At 48.2% G+C, this 27,828-nt stretch overlaps 2 protein-coding genes across 3 annotated transcripts; both read right to left on the bottom strand.

The window, feature by feature from the left end:
- Nucleotides 1-620: 620 nt before the first annotated feature.
- APOD (apolipoprotein D) lies at nt 621-3,820 on the bottom strand. Its single transcript, XM_065748144.1, has 5 exons — nt 3,752-3,820; nt 3,210-3,363; nt 2,807-2,928; nt 1,788-1,876; nt 621-1,391 (listed from the first exon to the last, which is right to left on the bottom strand). The coding sequence occupies exons 2-5, from the start codon at nt 3,330-3,332 to the stop codon at nt 1,156-1,158; spliced, it is 570 nt and encodes a 189-aa protein (XP_065604216.1). The 5' UTR covers nt 3,333-3,363; nt 3,752-3,820; the 3' UTR covers nt 621-1,155.
- A 6,508-nt stretch (nt 3,821-10,328) lies between these two features.
- Nucleotides 10,329-27,793, bottom strand: LOC136055953 (D-beta-hydroxybutyrate dehydrogenase, mitochondrial-like). Of its 2 annotated transcripts, none has more exons than XM_065747839.1 (5): nt 27,707-27,793; nt 24,081-24,191; nt 16,990-17,131; nt 13,824-13,976; nt 10,329-12,408 (listed from the first exon to the last, which is right to left on the bottom strand). In XM_065747839.1, the coding sequence occupies exons 1-5, from the start codon at nt 27,791-27,793 to the stop codon at nt 11,927-11,929; spliced, it is 975 nt and encodes a 324-aa protein (XP_065603911.1). In that variant the 3' UTR covers nt 10,329-11,926. The 2 variants fall into 2 exon arrangements, with proteins under 2 accessions (XP_065603911.1, XP_065603912.1); XM_065747840.1 differs by lacking the exon at nt 27,707-27,793 and adding an exon at nt 25,309-26,133.
- Between the last annotated feature and the right edge of the window lie 35 nt (nt 27,794-27,828).

The raw sequence follows: 27,828 nt of genomic DNA, 5'->3' as shown, positions 1-27,828 counted from the left end.
TGGGTGCGGTTTGTCGCGGGGTAGTGCTGCGCGGCTGTCCCGTCCCCGTCCCCGTCCCCGTCCCCGTGCATCTCAGAGCTCGGCGCAGTGAATGCTGCCTCAGGAACTGGGAAAGAAACTGGGAAAGAACCCCGAAAGAAACCAGGAAGTGATCTGCCCCAAAATGTCACGCGGTGGGAAGCGGCCGTGCAGCTGTCTGCGTCCCCGTGTTAACCTGAGGCTGCAGGAGGGGCCTGGGCTGTGCCATGGGGTGATGGCAGAAGGACTGAGAGGTGTGAAGGGGCGATGGCATGAGCATGGCAGCTGCGTGCAGCCCTACACAGCTGTGGGGTGCAGCCCGGGGCCCCCAAGCCAGGGGCAGAGGAGGGAGGCGGGGGCTGGCCGGGCCCCTTGCAAGCAGTGGCTGGGAGGCGCAGCATGGAGGCACAGAGGGCTGGGACCAGGTGCTTGGTTTCATTTTTAATGAGTTGCATCGGTGCTATGTGAGCAGAGCTGCAGCAGTAAGGAGGTGCTGAGCAGGGCAGGCTGCAGGAGCAGGACACAGCATGCCCCAGGAAGGGCCCGCTATGGGCTGCCTGCTGGTCCTGGGGCTCTGCAAGGCCTTGCTGGGGATGCAGGGGGGTACGTGCAGACCCTGGGGAGGAGCTGTGGTGTAGGTTCTGGGCATTTGGAGACTTCTCAGGTTTTAAATACAAAAGACCAAATATGAATTCTAGGGAGGAAATCACGCGTGGCTGCAACCTACAGAGAAAGCACACGCAAAACTCCTGGCCCCAGCTGCAGCACTGGCCTCTGTGCTCCCAGCAGACCTAGAAGGTTCAGAACCAAAACTGGGTGCATGATGAGAGTCTCCCCTGCATCTCACAGCTTTTTGCATCCACATGCTGCAGGACCCATGGCAGCAGCAGAGCCCCATGCCTGCACATCAGGGCTGGTCATCTTCCCCCATCAGCTTGCAGTCAGCCACACTGCAGAGGTCAGGTGGGGTGAGATGGACCGAGAGCAACAGCGGCAGCGGGAGTGATGCACAGAGTGCCCAGGGCTAGCAGACTACTGCGAGCGAAGGGATCATTGCTTTGCTCTCTTACACAGAGGCACTACTGGCTAATAAAGGAAGCAACCCAGTTTGTAGCTGGCCTGCTGTGCAGGGCAGGGTTACATCTCAGCAGGGCAGTTGAGCTGATCCGTGGACATCATCTTGTCAGTGTCGATCTTGTAGGACTGGAGCATGCTCTTTAAGTGCTCTACAGTGTCTGGGTGCATGTCAGGAGATCGGGACATAATCCAGGCATAGTCAAAATGGAAAAGCCAGAGGATGTTGGTGCAGGAGTACACCAGCGAGTAGTTCTCATAGTCAGTGGAGATGACCCAGTATGGGGCGGAAGGCATAACTGGAGGAGAGAGGCTCAGTTACACCAGGGGCAGCAATCCCAGCACAGCAGGTGGCCACAGCCTCAGGCTCGGGGCTGCCCCCACTTTTGCTTCTGCAGAGCTGTGAAACTGCAGCTCTGGCTGACAAAACCCCATCAGGACTTCTGTTCTGCCTAGAGGGACCCAAGAATGCCACAAAGGCCTCCATGGGAAGCTCTAGCTGTGGAGTTTATGCCATAACCCAACTTGTTTGCCCAGTCCTCTGGCAGAGTGCAGTCCATACTCAGGCTCCTGCCTGCTCTGAGCCCCATGCCCTCACCTCACTGTGCTACCAGGCCCTGGGGCTCTCCCCTCACTTCATGGCCTCGCTCCTCTGCTGTGAGCAAGCCGAGCCCACTCCCATCAGCAGTACTTACACCAGTTGAAGCGGACACCCAGCTTGGCCGGCTCCTTCACATCTGTGTGCATGATTTCTCCTTCGATTTCATTAATTTTGCCGCTGGGACTGAGGGCAGGAGGACACAGGGAAGATACTGTATCATGCATGCTTGTAATCACATTTCAACTGCTAGATTTTATGTGCATGTAATTATCCCTCCAGATAGCCTTGCCTACCAGCAGGGGCTGACCCTACCACTGCAAGGCTATACCCAGCAGCACCGAGAACACACCAAGGATGCAGTCCTCCCTGTGCAGGAGAGGCAGAGCCCAGCATCTTTTGCAGTGTGCCAGGGCTTGCCAGACCCTGCTGGTTGTGCATGCTCACCTCTGTTTAATCACCTGTGTTTTTTCCAGGTCAACACACTCTTCCGCACACCAATGACCCGTCCCTGCTCGGTGAGCTGGGGTTTGTTCCACTGCAGGTGCCGAGCACGGCCCTGCTGGCAGCAGGCTCTGACACTTGGCCACCCATCTGATAATTGCCTTTATCCGCCACATGCCTCAAGACCTGAAGGCTGATCCGTGGGGCAGGAAAGTTTCACTGCTTCTTGTGAAACAGGAACCCTGAGGACAGCAGTGAGCAGTCCCATTGGCTCCCTGCCTGCATCCTACAAACAGCACACAGCTGTTTGCCAGCACAGGAGCTGCAGGGACAATGCTGTGCAGCTAGAGAGCAGCATGGATGCAGCTCCCCTCCGGCCACAAGGCGCCTGGTGCCATGCTGTTGTTCTTGTGAGGCAGAACAAAGTCCCCATGCCATGCCAGGGAGCGCGGGGACCGCACATCCCCCCAGTTGCTCACGTGCTCCTCCTGCCACTGGCACCCCATGGCACCAGGGCTAGCATGGAGCCTGATACATCAACGTCTGTGCTTGTGCCTCCCCCAGCAGCCAGAAACAGGGGATGTGGAGAAAAATCATCCCCTGGGCCAGGAGGATGGGAGGTTGGAGCCTCACCCTAACCCTCACCAGCACAGCCCCCACACCAGCACTTACAGCATCTCCTTGTTGATCACTTTAAACTTCCCGTTCTCTCTCAGCGAGTAGTTTGCCTGGACGCACCTTCCTTTCTCAAAGTTTGAGGGCAGCCTTTCTATCTCGTACCATTTTCCCAAATACTGAGAAAAGAAAGTCAAGAGAGAACCTTGAAGCACAAGGGGCTGAAGCAGAGCAGCTGGGCTCTGCTGGCAGCACAGCTGAGCCCACTGGGTTTGTGTGAGCCACGGGCATTGCAGCAGGGTGGCTGCTCCTGCACAGGGCTGGGGACCAGGAGAGGAGGGCACCAGCATCACTGGGGCATCCAGGTGACTACCACCCCACAGTTGGGCACTGAGCCTCTACTCCTGTGCCACCTAAACCCTCTCACTGCCTGCCGTGAGGTTTAAGAAGCACTTCACACCTTATTGATATTGAAGTCCTGCTGCACTGGTGGGTCTGGGCATGGTCCCATGTGGAACATCTGTCCGTTCCCCAAGCCAAGGAGTCCAAGCAGGACTGAGAGCTGCACTGCTGTGCCCAGCATGGCCGTGACAGGATGCAGGTGGGAAACAGACCTGGGAAGGAGGAAAACAGCTGCATTTGCCCCCAAGATGCGGCAGGAGGGACAGCACAGCTTCACAACTCCATCAACACCAAATAAAAGTGATCCAACGCCTGCAAGGAGACAGAGGGCACGTTCCCTGCAGCTCCCTCCAGCCCCGTGCCCCGGACATGATGCTGCATCCTTCGTGATGTGCTGACCAGTGCAGAGCCAGGCAGGATCTGTGCCATCCACCGCACACACACCCAGCACCAGGCCCCTGCCCACATGCCCCACTCTGCGTCCAGCAAGGAGCAGCAGTGGCATTTCCCCAGGTTTTGAAGGCCAGCCCAGTCTGCCTCCAGCTGCAGGGCACGGCCTCTCTGCTGTCAAACACAGCATCTCCTAGCTCAGACACATACCTTGGCTGACGAGACTCAGTGATGCTCCGCGGAGGACCAAGTCAGCACAGAACAGCTCTGCGAGGAGCTCTCCACCCCTCGTTTTATAAGCGTGTCGGGATTCTCATTATTCAGCACCGGTACTAGCCACTCCCTGGCCCTGGACGTGTTTTGCTTTGCGGAGGGCCGGTCAGTTGCCTTGGATTTGCAGCTGGTACGGGGCCAGGGATGGGCTGCGCCTTGGCTGCTCACCCATACAAACAGCACCCCGGGTCCCTGCGCTCCGCTCCGTGCTGCCGGGCAGCCTGGGCCGGCCGCACACAGCCCTGCGGCTGCACACGGCGGGAGGGAGAGCTCCGCAGAAGGCGCAGCAGCCCTGCCCTGTTCCCCTGGCCCATCACTGTGCTCCTGGCTGAGATGTGACCGTCCTGCCCCGCGCAGAGCCTGTCCCCAGTCCCCGGTCCCCTGTCCCCCGAACCGCGGACCCTCTGTGTGCTCAAGGGCACTGGATGGGGTCTGGGCTGTGGCGTGGTGCTGCCCTATGGGCGCCCCACAGAGGGTCCTCCTGCTGTGGGGGAGCACCGGTTCCTCACAGCCATCTCTGCACGGGGTCTGCCCGGTGACGCGGGCTGGCAGTGTGTGTGGTGCTAGTGCAAGGCAGCTCCCGACCATTCTGCTCAGTCCTCGTGCACGGCGAGGATGAAGTCACAGGAGGCGTTGCAGGAGTGCTGAGGAGCCGTGAGGTCTTTTGGCAGTGTTTTTTCCAGACGTGTCTCATCCCGAGTGAAAGGTGTCAGTGTAATTAGCCGTGCTCCGACCTGACGGCTCTTCCAACAGGTGCCCGGCAAATGGCTCTGACAGCAGTGCAGTCATCTGTGAGTCCGCCCGGCCCATGTGTTATGCAAGGAGCTGGTGCCAGCCAGCTGCCCCGTGTGGTTAACTACAGTCTTTAATACCTTATCTCTGCTGAAACTTTCTGTGTGCGCCCTTACATGTGTGTGCACATCCTAGGGAGACCCTGGCTGCCCACATGATGCCCCAAGAGACAAAAAAATCCCTCCCAAAAAGCCCAAGCAGGGACAGTCAGGCCATGTGCCCCTCCGGGTGCACTGAGGCAGAACCGAAGTGAGCCAGCAGCTGGGCTCTGCTGCTGGGACTGCCTGGTGCCTGGGCTGTCCCTTTGTGTCAGCCCAGCCACGCAGAGCCAAGGGTCAGAGGGATGCTGAGCCTCCGGAGCAGCCTAATTGTGGGGTGCAGAGAGCTCATCTCCACCTGGCAGGTGGCTCCTGGCCCGGGGCAGAGGAGGGAGGCACATCAAAGGGCAGGAAGCTGGGGCAGGGCTGGGAGCACAGGAAGGAGGAGAGGTGGGGAGAATTGGGGCCAAGGGAGAGCAGGAGGTGCCCGGAGCACTGTCTGCAGGAATGGAGCCTCTCCCTTCGTCTAGGTGACAAAGCATGCTGAGCAGATGCTGCTGCCTGCTCCTCACCATGTGCCCCAGAACCCCTCCTCGCACTGAGACCCTGAAGCAGGGAGGGGTGTCCTTCCAAATGCCATCTTCTCCCATCCATGTCTGCCATGGAGAGCACTGCAGTGTGCAAACTGATTGTGGTGCTGGTCGGAAGCTTCAGGTGGAAGTGCTATTCATGGAGTAAAGGCTGTGGTGGATGCAGGGCTGGATGGGTCCTGAGGCTGCTGCTTGTAGCAGTGTGTTGGAGCTGCCTTGGGATTTTGACATCCCAGCTGCATGGGATGGGAGAGCAGCCCAGAAACTGCCCAAGCTTGCAGCAGCTGGTGAAAAGCCTCTGGTGGAGGCACCATGGGGACCAGGTCTCATAACTGAGCCTCTGCTGTGGGATGCCAGCAGCTCCTGCTCCAGTGCTGGGGCAAAAACATCCCAGGGCCAGGGCTGAGTCCCAGCACAGAGACAACACTGTGCGTGAATGGCCCTTCCTCATACAGAAGGTTCTTTCCTTCCTTTTCTCTGTCTTTGCCCCTGCAAGTTCCTTTGGGTTGTTTTTCTGCCTCCCCCAAAGGAAATACGGTTTGGGAAGGCCAAACAGGCCAAAACATGTATAGATACAAAAAATGAGCCTGGAGGGGAAAAGGCAGAGAAAAGAAGGGCAGGTGGGAGTTCTCCTCTGTTTCTAGGAGTGGCAGAAAGTGCTTTGAAATCTGTTTGTGCAAAATGGTGTAAAAATTCCAATTACAGCTATAGTGCCAAAGGAAGTAATCAAGCTCTGGAAGCAAGAATTGGCCTCTGGGATGGAGAAATGTGGTCCAAGGTGACTGCACAAAAGATGTTATGATTCATGTGTGTATACTGGTGAGTAATTTTCCACCTTGGAAATTATCCAGTTACATACTGAAAACACAAGAAGGCAAAGAGAGCTTTAAGGAGTTGTAAAACTGAACAAGATGTTGCCGTTCCAGGGCAGTCCCAGTGGTGCAGGCTGCAAGGGGAAGTTTATCTTGCATTTCACTGCTGTGCTATTGCTCTCTGCACTGGGCACCAGGCACTGCATGCGTTCAGCCCCATTTGCAGGAGCAAGGAGGGGTGAGGCAGAGGGCAGAGGAGTCCTCCAGCTGCTCCCGTGGTTGTGCCGCGCTGTGCTGGAGCAATGTATTCTATTCTGCCACAAAAAGCCATTCCACTTGGACATCAGCTATAACAACAAAATCATTTGAGCAGCATTAGGCTGCAATTCGTACAGTTTGGATTTCAACCTTGCAGACAGCAGCAGAGATGTGAGGAAGCTGAGCACAGGCAGAGGGAGCTGCTCGGACACCTCTCACGGCAGCGCCAGGAGCAGAACTGCTACAGCCCAGTCCGTGTTACAGCATTAAAACGAAGCAGCTCTCACGGTTACGTGCCCAAACGCTCACTTTACAACCAAAGCAGCTATTTTCTTCACATTCGCCTGTTTCATCGATGTCTTTGCACACAGTGAAGATGGACCGGGCTGCTGCAGATCACTGCGCTGCTCTGGCCACGCTCAGGAGCTGGCAAGCACTGGGAAACCGCAGCACTCCTGCAGCACCGCCTGCCCCGTCCTGCACGAGAAAGACACGGGGCCAAAGCACCTGGCACAGCACTCGAGGTGGACAGCCTCGCAGCTGGAAACACACGGCTGGTGGGAGACAGACCCACTCTGCCACTGCTGTGCCGGCAGTAAGCGCTGGGAGATGAACCACCTCGAGGGAAGCGAAATGATCCTCCCTGAGAGAAGTGAATCACTGCACAAGGGATGTGATAACCACACCTGATCAGCGGTGCCTGGAGCCGCCTCCTCCCAGCGAGGCGATGCTGTCGTGGCTCTGAGCAGGGGATGTGCACACGGGGGTGCTGAAGAGCAATGTGAAAAGCTGCTCACAATCAAGGCACTGCACCTTTGTGCACCTTGAGCTTCTCTCGGGGGTGGACTGTTGTTTCACATCACTGTTCTCAGGGAAGACACAGCTGTGCCACCTCCCTGAACACATGCCAAGGGAGAACGTGGTCCTGCCATGTCAGGAGCACCCCTGAGGCTCTTCCAGCTCTTCTGAGAATGAATGCACTCCACCTGGCTCTGGGCCAGGCCCCAGAGGTGACTCTGGCTCTGTTGCAGGCTCTCATGCTATTTGTAGCACCTCTCCCATGCCCAGCGTTCAGGCTGCTGGCTGAGAAACACGCCAGTATGGGTTTTGGTTTGTTAGAAAGGCATTTCTCAGCACTGTGGTCAGAGAAAAAGCTAAATACTCACGTTTTGAAACCCCAGCCAGAAAGACAGGTGCTGCTGCTGCTGGAGTCTCACTATTTACAGCATCGCTGTACCTGGGGCAGCCCCCAGGCTAGAAAGATTAAGACCTAGAACACACGGAATGGTTTTGAAATGAGCCTCCAGCTGAGGTGCACTGGGTGGCACTGTTGCAGTGGGTGCAGCTGGGCCAGCAGCAGTCAGTGCAGGGCAGGGCTCAGCTGCCTCGCAGAGCAGATGTAGCAGTTGTAGTAATCTTGAGTACAATCTTCTTATCTTCATTTAACAAGTTGAATCCTTTCTTTTTTTTCTCAGCTTATAATGCTGATGTTCATCTTTGATTTTTTTCTCAAGGGCAAGATCCAACAGAATTCACGTGTGGTGGTTTAACCCAGTGGCTCCAGCTAGCAGAAGCTGGTAGGACAGCACGTGCACGTACAGCTTCAGCACCTTTTCAGCCTTGTCTCCTTGCCAGACCACGTGAATTTGTTTGTCAAACCCTCTCCGTCTTTCAAACTTAATGTTGCTCTTCATCTAAGCAGGAGGCAACAGCTGCCTGTGCAGTGCACTTCAGTACTCACAAATGACCTGGATGGAAAGGTTCAAAGATGGAAGGTTCGTTAGCCAAGACTGAGTGCAGCCCTCAGATACATAGAAAGCAGTTACGAAGGGAGCAGGCTCTTGTCTGCGTCCCTCACTGGTGGAGGTGGTATTTGAGGTTGGAAGTCCAGGAGCCCTGGGTACCCAAGTAAACAGAGGAGTGGCACTGAGGAGAGCAGCCCTGGGGGACATCCTGTGCTGCTTTCAGGGACACGTTGTGTGTGAGAATTGCTGGCCTCCTGTTTGAGCTCTTCTAGCCATACAAGAACAGAAAACTCACTCACAGCAGGGGTAACAACTTCTGATGCCCAGAGGAAGAAGCATACATTCTTTTTCCTCTGTGCATCTCCCTTTACAGCTACACACACAAGACCATCAGTGAGGGGTCTCCATAGCAACCTCTTGCTTTTCTTCTCTGCCTGTGATGAACCACTTCCTCCGCTGCTTTGCTCTTGCTGCTTAGAAGAGCTTTCTGGTTTATCTGGACTTCTAGAGATGATCTTTATTTACTCTACCCCCAGTGAACCTCACCCTCTTAACTCTCTCCCTGTGCTGCCAGTGGAAGTTTTACATTGGGTGTAAGCCAAGTACCACAGGTGCCCTGAGGTCAGGGACATGCACTGGGACTTGTCACTGTTCTGGGACTTGTTCTGTGGTTCAGAGATCCTCGAGCTATTTGGAGCACCCAGACAGATTCACAGAGTTCATCTGGGAGGCTGCAGAAGTACTCTTGCTGTGTTAAGCCAGACCAGAGCAAACATAACATGCAGACAACCACTCCTTGGCTCCCAGAGGCATCATAGAGAACTAACCCGGTGTGAACAGGAGAACAAAACTATTCTGCAAAGACTGAAGGAGCTGTATGTCTTCCAAAGCATCACAAAGAACATGAGGAAAAAAGCAGGACTGCCATGGTTTTAGCAGCTGGCCCTCTAGGAAGGCCACAGCCTAACTCCTCACAGGATACCATGGCAGCAATGAGCATGGGTTTCCATGGGATATCACTTAGCTTCTGACCCCTCTGTACTCCAGACTCGAAGATCATTCTCAAAAGGAATTAAGTTGCAAGACAATGATCTGCCCACAATGACTGCAGAAATGCAACCTGCTACAGTGATCTAACTGCCTCAGGAAGCAGGTTTTAAAACCAGGTTTTCACTGAGCACCAAACAGCTGCTGAAAGTTCAAGATGGAAAGGGACCTGCTCAGTCAGCTTGTCTCTCCCCTGCTGGATCAGTGCTCACATACTGTCCAGAAACATCTGATACTTACTCTTCCACGTCAGCACTGCGCTCCTCTCACTCCCAGCCATCCATGCAGAGCTCCCAGTGAGGCACAAATCAGACTGGGTGGTGGCAGCTCACCCAAGCACTTCCTAGAGGGGCAGGTGAAGGGACCTCACATGCTGTGAAATCCTAACACTGGCTCTGGCATGAGGTCCTTGCACAGCCTTGGGAACTTCTTGGCTTGCAAGTCTCAGTTTTGCCTGTAAGAAGAGCTAATCCTTATTACCTGACAGCTGTAGCATTTGGATTAGTTACATGTAGAATGCTGAGGCAATGAATAACTTGCATCAACGCTCTCTCACCAGTGTCACTTGTGGGAAACCACATAAAATACAAACACTTGTGATGTGTGTTTGCAGAGACCTTTCTTCAACTGCCTTTTGCTCACTAAACACGAGACCTGTGGAACTGCAAGAGCACTGTTGTTCTGGAAATGGTATTTGCAACACAGGCAGTGCACTCACTGAGAGACACAGACACAGCTTCCCTGAACTGGATTGCTGAGAGGACCTAAGCAAAGGCAGAACAACTTAAGAGGCTTTTTGCTCTACATCAAAGACGGATCACAAACAGCCACCAGTGAGTGGTTCTCAAGCACAGCTCCAAAATAGGGATCTTCTGGAGAACCTTACCTACAATTCCTTCTTCCCTCCCTACCAGCAGTCCAGACTGGGAGCTGCTGGAGGAAGGATCTCATTATTGTCACTGCCTCAGTACAAAGCCACCTTGCAGAGAAGAGCTGGTCTGGTAACTGAAGCCATCAACTTGAATAGCAGCTCAAACACCTCGCTGCCCATTTCTCCAAGTAAACTCAAGCAATTTCACTGCTTCCCCTTCTCCTCACCCTATTTTTTACTTCAGTGTTAAAAAAAAATACCAAAAAATGTGTATAACCAACCAACACAAAACTGCTCAGGACACGAAGATGTTCACAGGGGGAAAAAAGCATCACAGAAACGAGCACTGGAGTCACGGACATGTGCTTTACAAATCTCACAGTTTATTTTTCTCTGTGCAAATTAGTGCTACTTCACATTACTCACATTTCACAGTGCAGGGGGCAGAAGTGATTTCAACACTGCCTAAACAAGCTGCAGTTCAGTGGGACTGTGGAATCATTCAGGGTACTGAATCCCAGACAGTCCCCATGTGATGAGGGTCCGAAATAAAAAAAGAACTGCATGGCCAGCATTTTCAGAAATTATTTGTAACACAAGCTACCTCCACAGCATATCCAAAGGAAGCCTGCTGCCTCCTAAGGCATCACAGCATTCACAGCTGCACTCAGTCTCCAAGCAGTTACAAACAATGGCATATAAAAGTTTATGACACAGTTTCAAAGTCATAGCTACCTGAGATAGAGGAGGAAAGAGCAAATAAGCTCTTTTCATATTCGTTTAATCTCACATAAGACAAAACAGAATAAAATTTAGCAGCAGAATGGAAAACTGACCCCCTAGAATGGGAGTGCAGATCTCCACTAGCTGCTTTGCTGGTGGTCTCTGCTTGGAAAGAGGACATAAGGTGTGAGGTTTGGCAGCCTCAGCACTTAGAAAAATGACTGAATGCTCTGGGTATGGCCAACAGGAGAGACCCTCAGGGATATTCTGCAAAAGTAGCTCATATCAGATGTCATGAAGTTCTGAGGAGACAATCATGCGTGCATGGACATTTCATTGTGCAACATTAAGTCAAAAAGAAGTGCATCACCTGAAACACCCTTCCAGAGCTCACAGCCAGGCCAAACTGACTGCACTGTGACTTTTTCAACTGGTACCTGACACAGTGATTAAAGGAGCCAAATCTCTTTGCTACATCAGATTCAAGCCTGTCTCACAAAGCTCATCAGCAATGGGTGGAGAGACCACTGGCTGAGGTGCAGCTCAGACACCATGAGTTACTGCAAGGGTTTTTGCCTGCCCAGTTTGCCTCCGGTTGCCAGCTCCAGCAGCTCCTGGTCACAGGGCAGGGAGGGAAGAACCTTTCTTTGTAGTTAGGTAAGGAGGCTGATGAGAGGCAGTCCTGCTGTTTTTGTGGAAAGAGCAAACAGTTATGGAGCAGCAGAGCTACCTACCAGTACTGTGAAAACAAAATAAGGCTGTGACTGACCCATTTTTAATCAAATAGAAAACTGCTTTTGTTTCCCATTTTAGCTTTTTCCCTTTGAGACATCTCATAGCAACGACTTCACTCTGCTATTACCAGCCTATCCTTGTAAGGAAAACCAAGAGCCCATTAATGGGTCCAATTTATCACTAGGGGAACTCAGTTGACCTAGTTACATTAGCAACATATTTGACCAATTATGTTAACCTTCCTCTGTCTTCTCCACATTTAACAGCAAAACACCTTTCAACTTTAATAAGGGGCAGCAGGAAATACAAAGACCACGTTAGGAAAGGGACAGAAAAAATATAACTTTTCTCAGCATCCCACAACAGAAGATGTGAAGACATAACCCAGACCAAAGGCACAAACATCTACAGAGGGGCTGCACCAGCAATTAGTGTAGATCTAACTCGACTCTAAGCTGTGCATACGTACAAGCACTGGAAGGATGCCTGAAGGATGGCCACTCACAGCGTGGCTCCAGGAACGTAAAGCCAGTCAGCAATGGCAGTGGGCAGATGCGTCATGACTTGCAGCCTCACCCACCAGTAGGTCTCCATGGGATTGTAGCGGTTGTTTGGGTGTGTGGAAATGAGCGCCGTGGTGATGTCATTCAAGACAAGAGACATATCCTTCAGGCCACTGTTAACAAAGGACTTCATCAGGGCCACGTGGTGAGTGAAGTACTCCCTCCCGTAGTCCTCCTGCACGGTGCTGCTGGCTCCACTCCACAGCACCTCAGCCTGCTTGTCGATGCTGCCCTCTGTCAGGATGCCGGTCGCTGCCACGAAGTTACTGGGCTCGATGAGGATGACTTTGACACCCCAACGATACATCTCCTGCCGAAGGCAGTCGGAGAAGGCTGCCACCCCGTACTTGGAAATGCAGTAGCAGGAGCGAGATGGACTCACCATCCGCCCTAACATGCTTGTGATATTCACTACACGGCCTGCAGGGAAAGCAAGGAGAAATGACAGACCGGTTGTTCCCAGTGAGGTGCCAGAGGATAGCACTGATTTGTGAAATCTGTATCTTGAAGCACTGTCCAAATCCTGTCAGGTGCCTCTCTCACCAGACTCAAGAAGGCCAGCCTCAGCTCTGACCTCTTTTGTGGGTGGTACACATACCTGCCTCAGTATAGAAAAGGATATACAAAGCATACAAGACACCTCCTTCCCTCTAATTTCCAAGAAAGTCAGTATCTGTGTCTCCTCAGCCTACGAGCTGTACGCTCCTACACCAGTGTCCACCAGCAGAGGAACTTGCAGCACGAGCACTGTAACCTGCTCACCCCACTGGCTGGCCAGGACTGCCTGCAGCTGAACATGCTTGGGATAAACAGAGAAGAGAACTGATTTGCTTCTGTCTGCAGAGCAGCAAAGAACAGTTCAGACTCCTATCAGCCTAATAGCAGAGCCCTGGCAGCTTGTGCTAGATCATGCACTGCATAGGAGCAGCAGTAGTAGTAGTCACCCTCCATGGGGAACTGTCCTTCCCCAAGATGTGCAGGATTACAGCTTCGGCTGCACTTATGAAACAGGCCCTTGAAATCTCATCAGCTATTCCTGCAGAGAGGATTTTCACAACCATATGACACTTTTGTGCAGCATAGAATTTTAGCTGAGAACCAAGTGGGTGGCTCTGCTCTCTTATTACAGAGCAAAGCAAACTTTGGAGGGACTGTGAGAACCACTTACTGACCTGACGGATAAGTGGCATTTTGTAGTAAGATGGGGCTTATTTAGTGGGTACTTTCTGGAAATGGTATCTGAGCATTGTGCTCAATATAGTCTCTTTCTGTCCTCACAGAACATATAGCTGTGCCAGCATTCTCCCACACATGCTAAATAAAGAAGTTCTTCAGAGCTTTGCTCATAGGTATCTTCCTCCCCTCCATAAAACAGAATTTTGATGGTAACCATCTTCTTGCATGAGATCTAAACTGGCTGTTACAGACTCATTTATTCCATGACTACTCCTCTGCAATCATCTGTGAGCTGAGTAACATGAAGGGAAAGATTCAGCTGTCCAAACTTAAGGACTCATTGTGACTTTGGAAGCCAGAAGTATTTTGCATGGCCTTCAGTCACTATTTCTAAAGGTGGACCAAAGTTTCCCTGTCTTATCTGCCAGTAATGCTTGAAGGTCTTTGATATCCTGGCATGTTTAAGATAACACCTGCTGTGTAGTGCTTCGACAGACCCCCCGCCTGAAACACATTGCATCAAACAATGCTATTTTGCCTGCATGCCACAGATGCCCTTCTTGGCATTCTTTGAAGCAGCCTGATTCATAAATCTTAGCCACGTTTCTTTGCTGTGTGACAAAGTTTTCCTGAACCTTGCCACATTGTCCAGCATATACCTTTAGCTCTGCGAATGAGGGGCAGAAAAGCCTTCGTCACCCTCACAGTGCCCCACAGGTTGATCTCTGTCACCTCCTTGTAGCTGTCTAAACTTGTAAATTCCACCTCTCCGAAAGTTGAGACACCAGCATTGTTCACCAGGCCCCACAGACCTGCCAACAACAAAGAAGTGGTTAAAGAAAACAACAAAGAAGAATGACACAGAAAAGCAGCTCTCTTTGTTCAAAGTAACCCAGCTCCTTGACAAAGAACCAGACACTTTCATAGAAAAAGTTATAGAGAAGAACTCAGCAAGGAATAAAAATAAACTAAAGATACCAGATACAAAGCTTGGTTGGATATGGCTGACCCTCTTTTATGCCTCCTGTAGGTCCCAGGTTTGTGTTCTCTCATGGACTTCATCATGTCTCCTGCATTCAGAGGGAGCTGGACTTTCCTCCAATTAAACAAACAAAAAAAAAAAAAAACCAAAAGGAAAACAGCTATCTTAGATTTCTACATCTACTTCACAACTCCAGGATGTGATGCAGTACTTGGGAGAGCATGTGGTATTGATCTGCAGGGTCATGGCCCAGTTACCAGCTCCTGTACTTCAGTCCAGATATTTGGACTCCCTCAGTCTTAACTATTGCAGGACATGGCAAATTTACAACCAACCCTTAAACTACTAGAATTAAAAAATGAACTTCTACTGTGCATGCAGTCCCATCAAGATTAAATAGACTGCACTTACCACAAGCTCCTGTACTCAGCCCCTTACATGTCCAAGACTTAGCAGGTCACTGAGCATTTGACCCTTCAAAGTGATTACAGTAGCAGTCCCCATGGCAAATATTTTAGGACAGAGTCCAGACTTCATGAAATTGCTTAAGCACAGGACTACACAGCCATAAACTGCAGGAAGAACAAACAGAAGAGCTGGAACAAGATAAAGAGTTGTCCCAATTAGATGTCCAGCTGTTGTTACCTTTCATGTAAGAAGCAAGCTTGAACTGGGACCCCCTTCTACTTTCTGACCTTCTTCTTAGTACTAAGAACACATACACAGAAGTAGGAAAGCATATTCATTTCCAGATATTGCTATTGAAAGTACCCATGTCATGCCACCCTGATAACAAGCTTATCAAACTCTGAAAAAAATTTGGGCTGTTTACCCAGCCTCTGCTCCACACCTCCCCTGCTCTCATATATGAAAGTCTTCCAGCCTGGATTTATCTGCAGTGAGATAGTAACCATACGTTTTACTAAATACAGTCTAAGCAAGCATCCTCCTGGTTCACTTTAAAAGCTCAACCTGCCCTTGCTAGACTGGCTTTCATGATGGCAGTAGGGACCCTCACTGTCTTCTTACAGGGAAAAAGCTTCTGGACAGTGGAAGTAACGTCCTACTCCTTGATAACCTTCCTTGACAGTCTGTCCCAGTCAGGCCATGTTACACACAGAACAAAGAGCTAATACTTAAATGGTCACAAGACTGCATGCAGGACAGAGCACAGCCTTATCACTATTACTTCTTTAATGTCAATAATACAGTGGGAACTACATAACATTGAAGACAAACAGTGGCACTCCCAACATCAGAATGAGTTTAGGCTTAAGTACACAGTGCAGAGAGGTAGAGAAGTCTAACACAAGAACTGTTTTCCTCCAGGGCCACACTTGGTTTGCAACTCACCTCAGTGTGAATGCAGACTATACTCCAGTACTTTACTGAGCACTATTTATAAGCAAGCTCCAAACCTCAGTCACATGCCTCCTAAAAAGAGGTCTTTACTGCTTTGCACTCCATGCTGCAGCAACCAACTACAAGGTAAGGCTCTCAGGAGCAGGAGGAACCGGTCCAACTTGCTGATCAAGGACACAGGCTTTTGCTGTTCATTCTGCACACAAGATTTTGTGAACACTGCTGCATTTATAGAAGCAACAGAGCTGCACCCTTACAAGTGGGCGCAGTGGGAAATGGCACTGTGCCACCACTGCTGTTGCTGGGCTCTTCAGGAAAAGCCTGAGAAGCTGTGAAATGCATGACGAGGGCTGGATGATTGTGTAGGACGAAAAATCATGCAGAGCATGTGTGGGAACAGAGCTTGTATGTAACTCAGTTCCATATGCTTGTTTTAGGAGGAAGGGTGTGCTACATAATTAGCAAGAAGATTAGAGCTGTTATTTACTTGCTTTATGCATTTATATGAATAAGGATGCTATGCTCACGGCAGTCTCATCCCAGCCTCAGGAGCAATCACCCTCCAACCACACAACCCATTAATGCTGGAGACACAGATGTGGAACTTCAGTCCACATTCAGCCATACACTGTAGCTGCTGCCCAGTTTGTTATTCACACAGAGGTCACACATAGAAACCCAAGAAAGGGCAATAAAGCCTTACAGCCTCAACATGTCGGAAGAGGTGAGGTGTCACATAGGCTCTGGCTATAAGCTCATATCCCATTGCCAAACCACTCACAGAAGCTGTCCGAAGCCAAATCCAGGAGCCAAGCTGTGCTGCAGCAGCAATGCAGTCAGCTACCTTCTTCCCAAGTACCTCTGCCCCATTCAAGCCAGATATCAGTGCAAGGGCAGACACGGAGCATCCTGTCACCTGCATCTTGAGCTGGCAGTGCTGTCATGGGCTGCTCCTCTTCTGCCTTCCCAGCCCCACACACATTCCCAAGAAAGAAGAAATTCCTTTTGCATGTTTCTTCTTTCACTTGCTCCTAAGACCCGTGAACAGGGTTGTACCAGTATAGCAGTAAGGAGCCAGGGGCTGCAGCCTCTCCACTTGCAGGATTGCTATACAAACATCTGTGTAGCAGGAGCATCAGAAGGGAATCAAGGTCTTGCCACTCTATGTCACTATGGTCACTCAAAGAAATAAGCTGTTAGGGACTTGCTGCCGCTCATCACTTTTTATGGGATGTTGGGTTTGAGCCTTACCATCTAAGCCAGTCTTGGTCCTTATCCTGGCACTGATGTGCTGGCCACATGGGAATTCTCACTGACCCAAATACAGCACTGCCTGACTGACAGGCCTCCAAGTTTGCTAATCATGTTTTGGCACTGCATAGCAGAAACAACCTGGCCAGAGTTGGGCCTGATCCATACGAAGGATTCTCTGAGTGCACCAAAGGATTACCTGGCCCAGAAAAACAAAGATCTCCACACACCTTCCTCTGAATCTTTCAGGGCCATCTTCACATAATCCACAGCCTGAGCCACCTCCTGGTCACTGCATACATTCATCTGTAGCACTTTCATGCGATCTGACTTCATGTCCTTCAGCTTCCTGGCTCCATCTCCATCCTTATCCTGCTCAGCAGAAAAGAAAGATGCTTTGCTGAGGTGGAAGAGATAACCACAGAAACAGGAAGCACCACCTACTGAAACTGCATGCAGAGGTGCAAACCTGGTGCAGAAATAGGCACACAATTCACACGAACCACTGTGCAACCCACGGCTACGACCCATTCCTTCCCTTACATCTACAGTGGTGACCCACTGCTCTGAAGGGCCACAGCCCTTTGTGTTTGCTCCTCACGTGAAGGGTTTCACAATCATCAATGTCAAATACTGCATCAGTCCAGGATAAGCACAGGTGGCTCTGCTGCCCCAATCCCCATGCTCTACAGGTAACACAGCTAACATTTATACACAAATCAGAGGCAGTTTTTCTAGGGTTAACAGCAAAAGGCCAATTAGGCATTTTACTCATACAATTTCAAAATATTGTTTGGCTTCTAATGAGATAGTACTGTCAGACAACAAGACAATAGGGTCGCCTCTGGCATGCCTTCCAGGAAACAGTTTGATGCTACAGGATACAGCAGAAAGCATTTATAATCTAACCTATATAATAGTGATATTTTGCACTAAATATGCAGCAGAACAGGATGCACAGGAAAGCATAAGCACTGAAGACATCTATAATTTCATCTTGCATGGTTGAAGTATGAAAGGGGGAAGATCTGACCAAAGAAACAAGAACAAGGCTCTTAACTCTGCAGATAATATGGCTTCCTTTCTCTCCTTTTACTTTCTTTAGTCTTTTCTATCAGATCCTTCTCACGACTTCATTTTTAAAGAATGATATAGAAATGTTTAAGAAAATTAATGTATATAAAGCAATTAACTTAGAATAGAATGATGAAGATCTATAAGCCCTTAATGTCTTAATAGCTTACTGCTGTTACCATCAGACATTGTTATTATTTGGTGGGTTGTTTTTTTTTTTTGTATACCAAACCTAAATGTGGTTCACATTTCAAATTTGACCTGGCCACTTCCAGACAGGATAGATAGCCACATTCAGATAACACACGAAAAGATGGAACTGAATAGAGCACAGATCAGCCACGCAGTTCCTAAGTAGGCTTGAGATTTAGTTCACCAAACTACTCCCTGAATTACAGGATCTGCCTTGTTAGGGAGGAAGAAGTTATGAATAGGTGAGTCACATGCCTGGCTGCCACTCTTCCTTTAGTACTTGATACTGACACCACCCACGGCACAAGGGCAAACAAGGAGAGCAACATACTGCCTCCACAGCAAAGCTAATGTAAAAACTGTAATCACTTGCTTTTCTACATGTACCGCAAGCTACTTATTCTATGAATACAGCATAAAGCACGCTGCTTCTACACCTTCAGTTCAGTGAACACTGACATGTAATGAAGGAAAAGAGCTGAAATCCCATCTGGGTATTGAGAAAAACACTATCCCTGTTAATATGAGCATATAATTATCCCAGATTTATGGTAATAGTAGGAATCTGCTTCTACCCCTATGGCTGCAGATGGCGTCACAACTGATCTATTTCGAAGTATCACAAGAAGAAAGACTTGAAGTTTTCTAGTGCACAGTGACCCTTATCCAGCCATGAAAGGAACCTTTAAAACTGACATTATGAGTAGTTAATAACACAGTCATCAAAATGCTATATTCCCTTTGAAATGAGTGAAGGTTGTGTGATGCCTCACTATTTCTGGAAGATGCTCTTGCATCTCAGCTCTGAATTACACAAAGTGACTTTCAGATACATAACTGTGAATAAAGCGGAGTTAATTCTGCTTCTGAAGAGGTTTACTGCATCTCAGTGCAAACAAGCACTTAACTACAGCTGTAACCACAGAGCACAGAACACACCTTCCTGCGTGCTGGGTTTTTTTGTTTGTTTTTATCTTTCACTCTTTACATCATAAAAAAATAGCTCCACTGCTTGGTTGGTGGGTTTTTTAGTTCATTTGTTTGTTTGTTTTTTTTTAAGAAAAACTTGCAGATCAATAACTTAAAAATCCAATATAAATTGTATTATTCACATTGAAACAAATTTTCCCCTTCTGCCAATACAAGCCCATCTGTAAAGCTACAGTTTAATCACTGTTGACAAAACACAATAATCTTGGAAGACTGACTTTAGCAAGAAGACATAATTCCAGACACTGTTTAGCCATAAAACCATTTCTCCAGGGCACCTCAGGTACAGTGAGCACTGTACAGTTCTTACACTCCCACGGTTCTTCCTCCCTGTATTTTGCAGACAAGTTTTGAACCTGGCATTTGCTCTTCCTCACACACCGGCTGGTTCTTCTACCCTTACAAGCAATCCCATCCAAGCTGCCACCAAAATGGGGCACAATATCTTGGTTCCAATAGCAGCACTGGCCCTGGCGAGGGTATGGACACCTGCAATGATTTCAGTGAGAATCAAGAAGCAACATACTCAGTGCAGAATGCCATCCATCCCACAGGCAGCCCTCCCACGCCTCATCACTGTGCTCCTTCTCCTTCCCATGTGCCTCAGACCTACTTGCAGCACACAGCAACTCAGGCACAGCTTCACTGTGACTGCTCCCCACAGCAAAAGTGACACAGCACAGCAGGACATGAGTTGACTCATGGGGTTTGCATTCCACTTCCACACTTCCTCAGGAAAAAAAAGCTTGTATTTGTCACTACCAGATTCCAGCTACTTGTTTTCAGATTGCAACTGATTTGTTGGCATCATTTTGAATCCTACTCCCTCAGGGACCTGCAGTCCTCCATGCTTAGCACCATGCACATATTTATTTATTGCTCCTCCGTGTGAACCCTGTTCCAGGGCACTTCCAAGAAAATTTCACTGGGGATGAACAGCAGTCACAGGCTTAGAACATAAGTTTGCTCATCAGACTACGAGGTACTGCATCAGAGGCCTTACTTGAGATGCATTTATTCCTTTCACTTTAACCACGCTGCTGCTTAGCCAGAATGAGATTAGGCTGACATGGCACAACCTGTTCCCAGTGAACTTGTACAGTGCACATGACACTATGGTTTAGGCATTTATCACACTGACAGTTCAGTATGTTGCTTCATCTCATGCACAGAAGGTAAGCTGCCTAGTAGATAACTCCAGAGGTCTACCTCCTTTTCAGGGACAAGCAGAGCATCTGCCCTTTTTCAGCCTTCTGGAAATGCACTAGCCTTCAAGAGTTCCTGAAGATATCACCCATGGTAGGAACCACTTTGGCTCATCCCCTCGATGCTCTTTTGGTACATTTATTACATTAAGAAAAATATATTGCCCATGTGTGGGGTAAATAACTCCCAAGGATGGTACTTCACAAAGAAATAGCATAGATGATGGTATATTTTGAGTAGTGCTATATAGATAGTATACAAATAATACAAAAGAGAAGATGGCTCACCTTCAGGATGTCAAGGCTTGCAGGGGACTCCACGTGGGAGGGATCTCCAACAAGAGACCCTTCCCTGGTGGTGGCCAGCCCTTAAATGGGGTTTGGGAGAGGTGGAGCCAGGCTCCACCCCTTCCAATCACACAGGTATATCACCTCCACCTGTGGCCCCATGGCTGACTTGGTGCTCACCTCAGGTGACCAATCAGTGGTTCAGACTGTGATTCAGCACTTCTCATACACCATGAGGGTGGCCGAACACTGGAACAGCCTTTCTAGGAGGTAACTGATGCCCCAGACTGGTCAGTGTTCAAAAGGCATTTGGATCATGTCCTCATTAATGTGTTAACTTCTGGTTAGGACTGAAGCAATCAGGCAGTTGAACTAGATAATCTGTGATGGTCCCTTCCTGCTGAACTACTCTATTGTATTTAATCAGGCCTGGTGAATTTCAACACATACACTGATGTACACACTCTTTATTCTCCCCTTTCTGCTTCTTGCAGAACAAAAACCCTTATCTCCTCATGAAAGCTGCTATCAATATGCATCTGAAAAGAACATTTTTTCAGCAAAATCAAAGAAAAGACTAATTATTTCAGTACTTCCTATTTTTCAGTTATTCTGTAATTGAGTTCAGTGCATTTTTTCATTTAATTCTAATACATTAAGGGAAATATTTCCTGTGGAGTTAGCTGTCTCTGTTAAACAAAACTCCTCCTGCACCTGATTCTGAACAGGTCTAGCCCAACTTGCCTGCAGTATTCTTGATCTGTCTTCAATTTTTACTTTCCGTTCATTAAATGCTCCTAAAGGACTTCACAGTGTACTGACTTGTATTTAATGTAAGAGCTTTCTGTGACTGGTAGTATGACAGGGATCCTTTAATTCTCAGCATGAAAGGAAGCAAGTGATGTTGGAGTAACTGTGAACGAATAGCCAGGCACCTACTGTGTGACAACTGTCCCAATACCAGCTCTGACCCAGCAGCGAACCTACAGCAGGTTGTTCTATTTCTCAGGCGTTTCTGATGATAAGTTTCCTTGCATTTGCCCAAAGCAGTTATGTGTACACTGTCGATTCTCTGGTAGCTGCATCCTTAGCCACACTGCATACAAACAACTTCACTTACTAGTAATAATCACTCACAGGCTCATATCTTACTCTTCACTAGTGATGTTACCTAACAGCTCCCAGCTTTCACTGCTGTTTCTTACTTCATTTGGACCCATCATTCCTTTCTGCAGTGACTATATGCTTCCTTTTCTTGGAAGAATTAGCTTTAGATTTAAAACCTTTCATCCCAAATGCATTCTACCATTAGGCTTTCAGCAACCTCCTGCTCAGTGCTCTGAGGACTTTTTCCCCCCGTCAACCATCTAAAATCCAAAGCTGTTTCCACTCTCCACTTCTTCAGGATCAAAGCACTCAGTTAACATCTTTAAAGTCACCGGCAGGCCAGCTATGATCTCTGATGAATTTTCCACTTACACTGTGGGGATCACAGCAATTTTGGCTCCAAGTAAAAAGCCTCCAGACCAGATCAGAGAGGATGCCAACAGTGGCCAGGCCTGTGTGAGAGCAAGTAATAGTCTATAATCAGAAATAATTACTTTTTTAGCATGTCAATAAAGTGAGCAAACAAGGCTCACATTGGGTGCACTTCATTTACATGGCTTCAAATAGAGATTGTTCCTCTGTCATGCAAAAGTGTGCTGCCTCCTGGAAAAGCCTCCCCAGAACCACTCCATCACCTCTTTTCTGTACCTTTCACCTGCTCTTGTGCAAAATGAGTGCCTGACTTGCTATCACTACAAAGACAGACACCCCAAAGTAGCAAATGACAGGATTACTGAAGGATTTACAGAGCCTCTGCATGGAAATTTTCCATCAATGGCAGCTTTCCAACAGGACACATTTGCTCTCATGTTACACAATATGTCAGCTGATAATAAATTTCCCTGCTGTTCAGGAGGAAGAACGTAACCTCCTCTGAAATCACACAGGCAAGGATGGCCACACTGTTTTTCTATTGTCTTTGCCCTTCATAATTTTCATCCATCTGTGGTCATCAGTCTGAGCATCTAGTCTGGAACAGACACGTTCAAACAAAATCTATTCAACTGAGAAGCAGTAAGAGACCAAAACAAAGAAAAACTGCACTATTCAATGTCATCTGTTAGCACTAGAAGCAATGATTGTTACACTGCCAACCGAATTTACTTATTACACTTGATTACTTCCCTTTTATCTTGGCTTAAGGAAATAGGTAAGTCAGTTTTCCTCTCGAACTCTCCCATGTTTGTGCTGACACACTGCACCAAAAGAAAATAAAACATCTAAGAAATAAGAGACTGAAATAAGGATGTGAAGTACCCCTTAAGAAAGATGGCATTTGACAATACTGGAAAGAAAATATTCTTTTTGTTAAGAGTCACCAGTGAAGTTACCAAAGGAGAAACCTCATTCACTATTTTTCATCAGTGACTTTCATCCATAACACAGGAGTGTGTATGACTAAAATTAGAGGTACAGAGAAACATGGTAAACATGGATGGCCATGAAGAATGGAGAAGAATGGGATGAAAGATACAGTGTGAAATAGACTACAGATGATAAGAAAAGCCAGTTATGAGCCTGACACTCATTTAGATGGGAGTGTTTAAGGCAATGGAGGGCACTTAACAGAAGTTATATGGGCAACTTTGCTTAGATTAGGAAAACAAATGTTGAGAGAATGTTTGAACACACTGTCATTATATCACAGAGATAGGATCCAGAGAAGAGATGAGAAATTAAAGATCTTTCGATAGAGAAACAAGTGAGCATGAACTGATTTTGAACAATTCATGCTGGAAATTACATAAGTTTTGACAGTCAAAAGAGGAAAAAAAAAAGGATAAAACTTCAGATGGAAGTGGACCTTGCCCAATTTATAGAGGATTACACAACATGATTACCTACAAGAGCAGGGACTGGACTGATGGCTCTGCCATCAGCCCCTTCTGATCCAGAGAGCCTAAATTAATCTCTTACAGGTGGTACCACCTACCAAGAACAAACGACAGAGGGTAAAACCTACTGGTATCAGAATGGTACAGCTAATTGGTTTATTCATCTATCCAAAAAGCAGACAGTATTCAGAGAACCTGCAGAAGCACTTCAGAGATAAACCCAACCAAGGTGGCTCAGAGACAAGTTTGAGAAAAATGTCCTTAGAGAAGAAATGAAAGATAGCAACGACAGGAAAGTATGGTGCCATAGCAATTTTGAGCCATCAGATCTATTGTGTATTTTGCAGCTGAGACACTTCCAGCAGCAAGCTCAAACCTCGCATCCCATTGTGCAAGCTACTGTACAGACATACAGATGACAAACAATTCCTGCCCTAGAGAACTCAGAATTACAGGAACAACAAGATTCAACAGGTGGATGAAGCAACAGAAGATACATAAAGATCCCTGCCCACCTTACCTCCCACAGGTTTTGGATTACGGCAAATGAAAGCTGCAGATTGAAAGGCTGTTAATTGAGAAAAACTGTTCTCCAGTCACAGAAGAATTTTCATCAATATTATTACTCACCGCTAGCAAGCATCCAGCAAAAACAGTAAAGCCCTTTGCATGAAGCTGTTTTGCCAAGGCATGTCCAAAACCTTTGTCACAGCCTGTTACGAGCACCGCTTTCCCTTCAGCCTGTGTGGGGAACAAGAATAATATGTTATCATCAGACATTGCAGTGGTGCAGGTACCAGCAGCACTGAGCTGCACAGCAAAGGAGCAGTTTGTAGATCTGCAGAAGGTACTGTATGGCTGACACACAGACTGTGAGGGACTGAGCTCACCAGATTTGAGCTATCTGAAAGATGGCCATTCAAACTAGAAGTCAAACATCCTCGTGAAATCCACAGAGAAGGAAAGATAGCCCCTATAGTACACCTCAGAACGTATCCAGAAGAGCTGGGCTAACCTCCCTACAGATGAGAGAGAGCTCAGACAACCAGCTCAGACCTGGTACACTGTTTTGAACAAGTATCACTCTGAATGCAGCAATAACCTAAATGCAATGAAGCCTGGTCATACCTCTCTGCAGCTCAGCCCCCTTCCCCTGTGCATGGTGGTGGGCATAGATAAGTCACAATGACTGCTGACCTGTCTCATAGGAATCTAGACTCAATGATTTTAAGGAGCTTCTGCTGGGTCAACCAGCATAAAGGAGATGACAAGATTCCTGTGTAGAAATATTACCAGCTCCCAGCTACCTTGAAATCCTAAGCTTATTTTATTGATGTCTGTAACAACTTGTGTTATCTTGACTCCCTAGCTAAAATGCAGCTATCAACTATCAGTGGCCAAAACTGTACAGAGGTGTTTTAAAATAAAATAGTGATCTACCAGCTCATAGGCATATTAGAAAGAACAGCACAGAAAAAGTTACAACGACAGTATGGCACCAGTCCAGGCTGTACAGCAGCTCTTTTAACTGCAGAGACTATTGTCTGTACCCTTCTCACTCCCACTCTATGCAGTACTTTCCATGCTCTATTTTAGCACGCAGGAGCATTTCTACAGCTTAGGGCCGTCATTTGAAGCACTGAACTCTTAACAGGAACCATTTATCAAATCCTGCAGTTCTCTCCTACGTTATTCTCTTTTGACTGACAACTAAATTGAGAGAGAAGATTTGATACCACATCTGCTTTGACATAACAGGCTCGTGATAGTTCTGAAAACAGAATTCAAAATCCCAAAAAGAATTCTGTACCAAAACATTGCACATTCATCCTCTTTCTTTGCTTGAAAGCCATCTTACCCTCTCTTTGGCATCGCTGTGAAGCAGTGAACTCTTAACATGCATCCCAATCAGCAGCCACCCAAATGCAGTGTTCCAGACTGCTTCAAACTGACACCGTATCTGTCAGCTGATAATGTAACATGGCAATAAACATCTGGAGAATGCAGTTAGGAAGTTAGGTCATTTCCATCCCTGTGGAGGTATCCAAAACTAAAATTCCCCTCTGCCATATTAATGGCATCTGGAATACAAACATAGGTACTTTATAATACCTATGTAGGAATTGCACTATCTTGCCCAAGCACTGTTTCAGACAGAAACAAGACAACCCCCAGTGCTCTGATCCTTCATTTTGCTGACATTGGTAGTGAAACGGCAATAAGGGATAATTGCAGGGTGATAGCGATCACTGCACATACTTAAATGAGCCCAAGCAAACAGCAACAGGCAAATGAGCAACGCCCTCTCCCATCCACAAATCTTTGTTTCAAAGAAGAGTCAAGAAATGAAGCTGAAGTGAGAACTGATCAAAAGCCTGTTCTGCATTTATCATATCAACATCCACACAAATACCCATTCCTATAGGTGGACAAAAATGCACCCAGCTACAGGCTAGTTCCACTGAAGCTTTAAAGATGGCTACAGCTAAAGGACACATGGTAGGTGAGAACTAGATATAGTGCTCAGTCTTAATCTACACAATTCTAAGAAAAACAAGGATCAGTAATAAACCAGGTCACAGATCTGCCAAGGTTACTCCCCACGTTAATTCAGCAACCTGGCCCTTAAAGAAAGGACCTGACCTCTTTTCACTCTGCCTCACCATTTGCTTCAGAGTCCTGAAGACAACTTCGAGAAAGCAGAGAAAATGAGTAAAAGAGCTCTAATAGAGAGCTGTGATCATACGCAAAAATCAGAAAAGGCAAAAGGAGAAGTGCAGCCCTCAGTCAAAGGCAGCTCCCTCGTGAGCCAGTTTGGTAAGTGACGCCCATGTGCATGAAATAAACATCCATCTATAAATGGCTGGGCTGCGTTCCTATCTCCATCAAATTTAACTCACAGTAGCTGTTTGACCTCTTCAACAAACAAACAAAAACCAGCATAACAAACTAAGCACCAAAAGAAAAAACAGGGATGTGGAAAAATCATCCCAGCTACCTACAGTAACTAGAAAGGTGAGCAACAATTTACAGTACAGAAGGCTTCTGTGATTGTTAATTATTTGCTATTATACTCAAAGGTACACACACTCCATAAGCTTTTCCTGCTAGGATACCAGTGCTTTGTTAAACAGTAGAAGCTTTTACCCACATAGGTGATCTATCCAAAGTATACACATTTATTGCAATACAAGTTAAGCAAAGCAAAGGAAAGCTACTTCATCAGCCTGTCTTCCCACAATTTAAGAGACCACTAAGCTTGCCCCGACTTTTTCCTTTTTCCCTTTGTGCCATGTTAATTTCTGCATCCTGTTGCCTTGGATGACCTCCACAATCATCTCCTTCTTATCAGGTAAGTTAATTTGAATATAAGAACAAGCAGTTACATTGTAAACTTGCCTTGTTCCTTATTTCCATGCTTAGGAATTTGGGGCTTTCAACCCCAGGAAAAGGAACTGAAGATATTTTCTAAAGAGGTCTTTTTCCCAACACATAAATCCCTGCTGGCAGAACACCCAGCAGACACAAGATTCCTTTGCTAAAGGAATCTCTGAATTATTAACTTTCCCGCAGTTTGGCTCACACGGATTGCCTGGTTATGATGCACAGGCACTGCCTCTGTTCAGTACAATAAACATTCACAGGGCAAAGTCATACAGGCACGTTAAAGCACAAGGAGTCAGGCACAAGTCATTGCACCTGGAAGGCCTCCAAAGGCAAAGGCTGGGGTCCAGTTTGTGCACCATCCACCACCTTCATGATGGAGAGACACTGAACTGCTCCCTGGGTCTCTGGAGAAGGCCATGGTGCCGTCCTTACTCAGGTACTGCTATCAACACTGGGTCCACATGGCACTGAAGGCAGAGGGGTGCAATGGCACAGAGAGCACAGAAGGGCAGCAAAGCGAGAGGACAGAGCTGAAGCCAGGCTGCTCCAGGCATCCAACCTACAACCAGGGGCCGAGCTCACCCCGACACACTGACAGCACGCCAGGGCATCCCGAGCTTCTTAAACACACTGCAGGAGGCCGGCTATGCAGTCACTCTATTCACGGGGCTGTTTTCTCCGTGACGTTCACTCCCTAATCGAGAAGGCCGCGTTCAGCGCTCAGTTTGACCGCAGCACTCAGCTCGGCCACAGCACTACGGCTGAGAACGGCAGCTGCCGGGACGCGGCCCTCAGCGGCCCGGCCGTCCCGGTACGGCGCTACCCGCGAGAGGAGCGAGGCCGCCCCCGGCCCCCGCCGCGGTACTCACGGGCAGGGAGCGGCGGAGCCGCAGCAGGAGGCGGCGGGCCAGGCACACGGCAGCGCCCAGCGCCAGCAGCACGGCGGGGCCGCGCATGGCCGCGGTGATGCGGCCTCAGCCTATGGCCGCCG

Source organism: Cyrtonyx montezumae, unplaced genomic scaffold (assembly GCF_038088225.1).
Source record: "Cyrtonyx montezumae isolate F1298 unplaced genomic scaffold, pur_monq_1.0 scaffold_5, whole genome shotgun sequence".
Taxonomy (NCBI): domain Eukaryota; kingdom Metazoa; phylum Chordata; class Aves; order Galliformes; family Odontophoridae; genus Cyrtonyx; species Cyrtonyx montezumae.
Note: the sequence above shows the minus strand (reverse complement) of the source record. Positions and strands in the feature narration are given on the sequence as shown.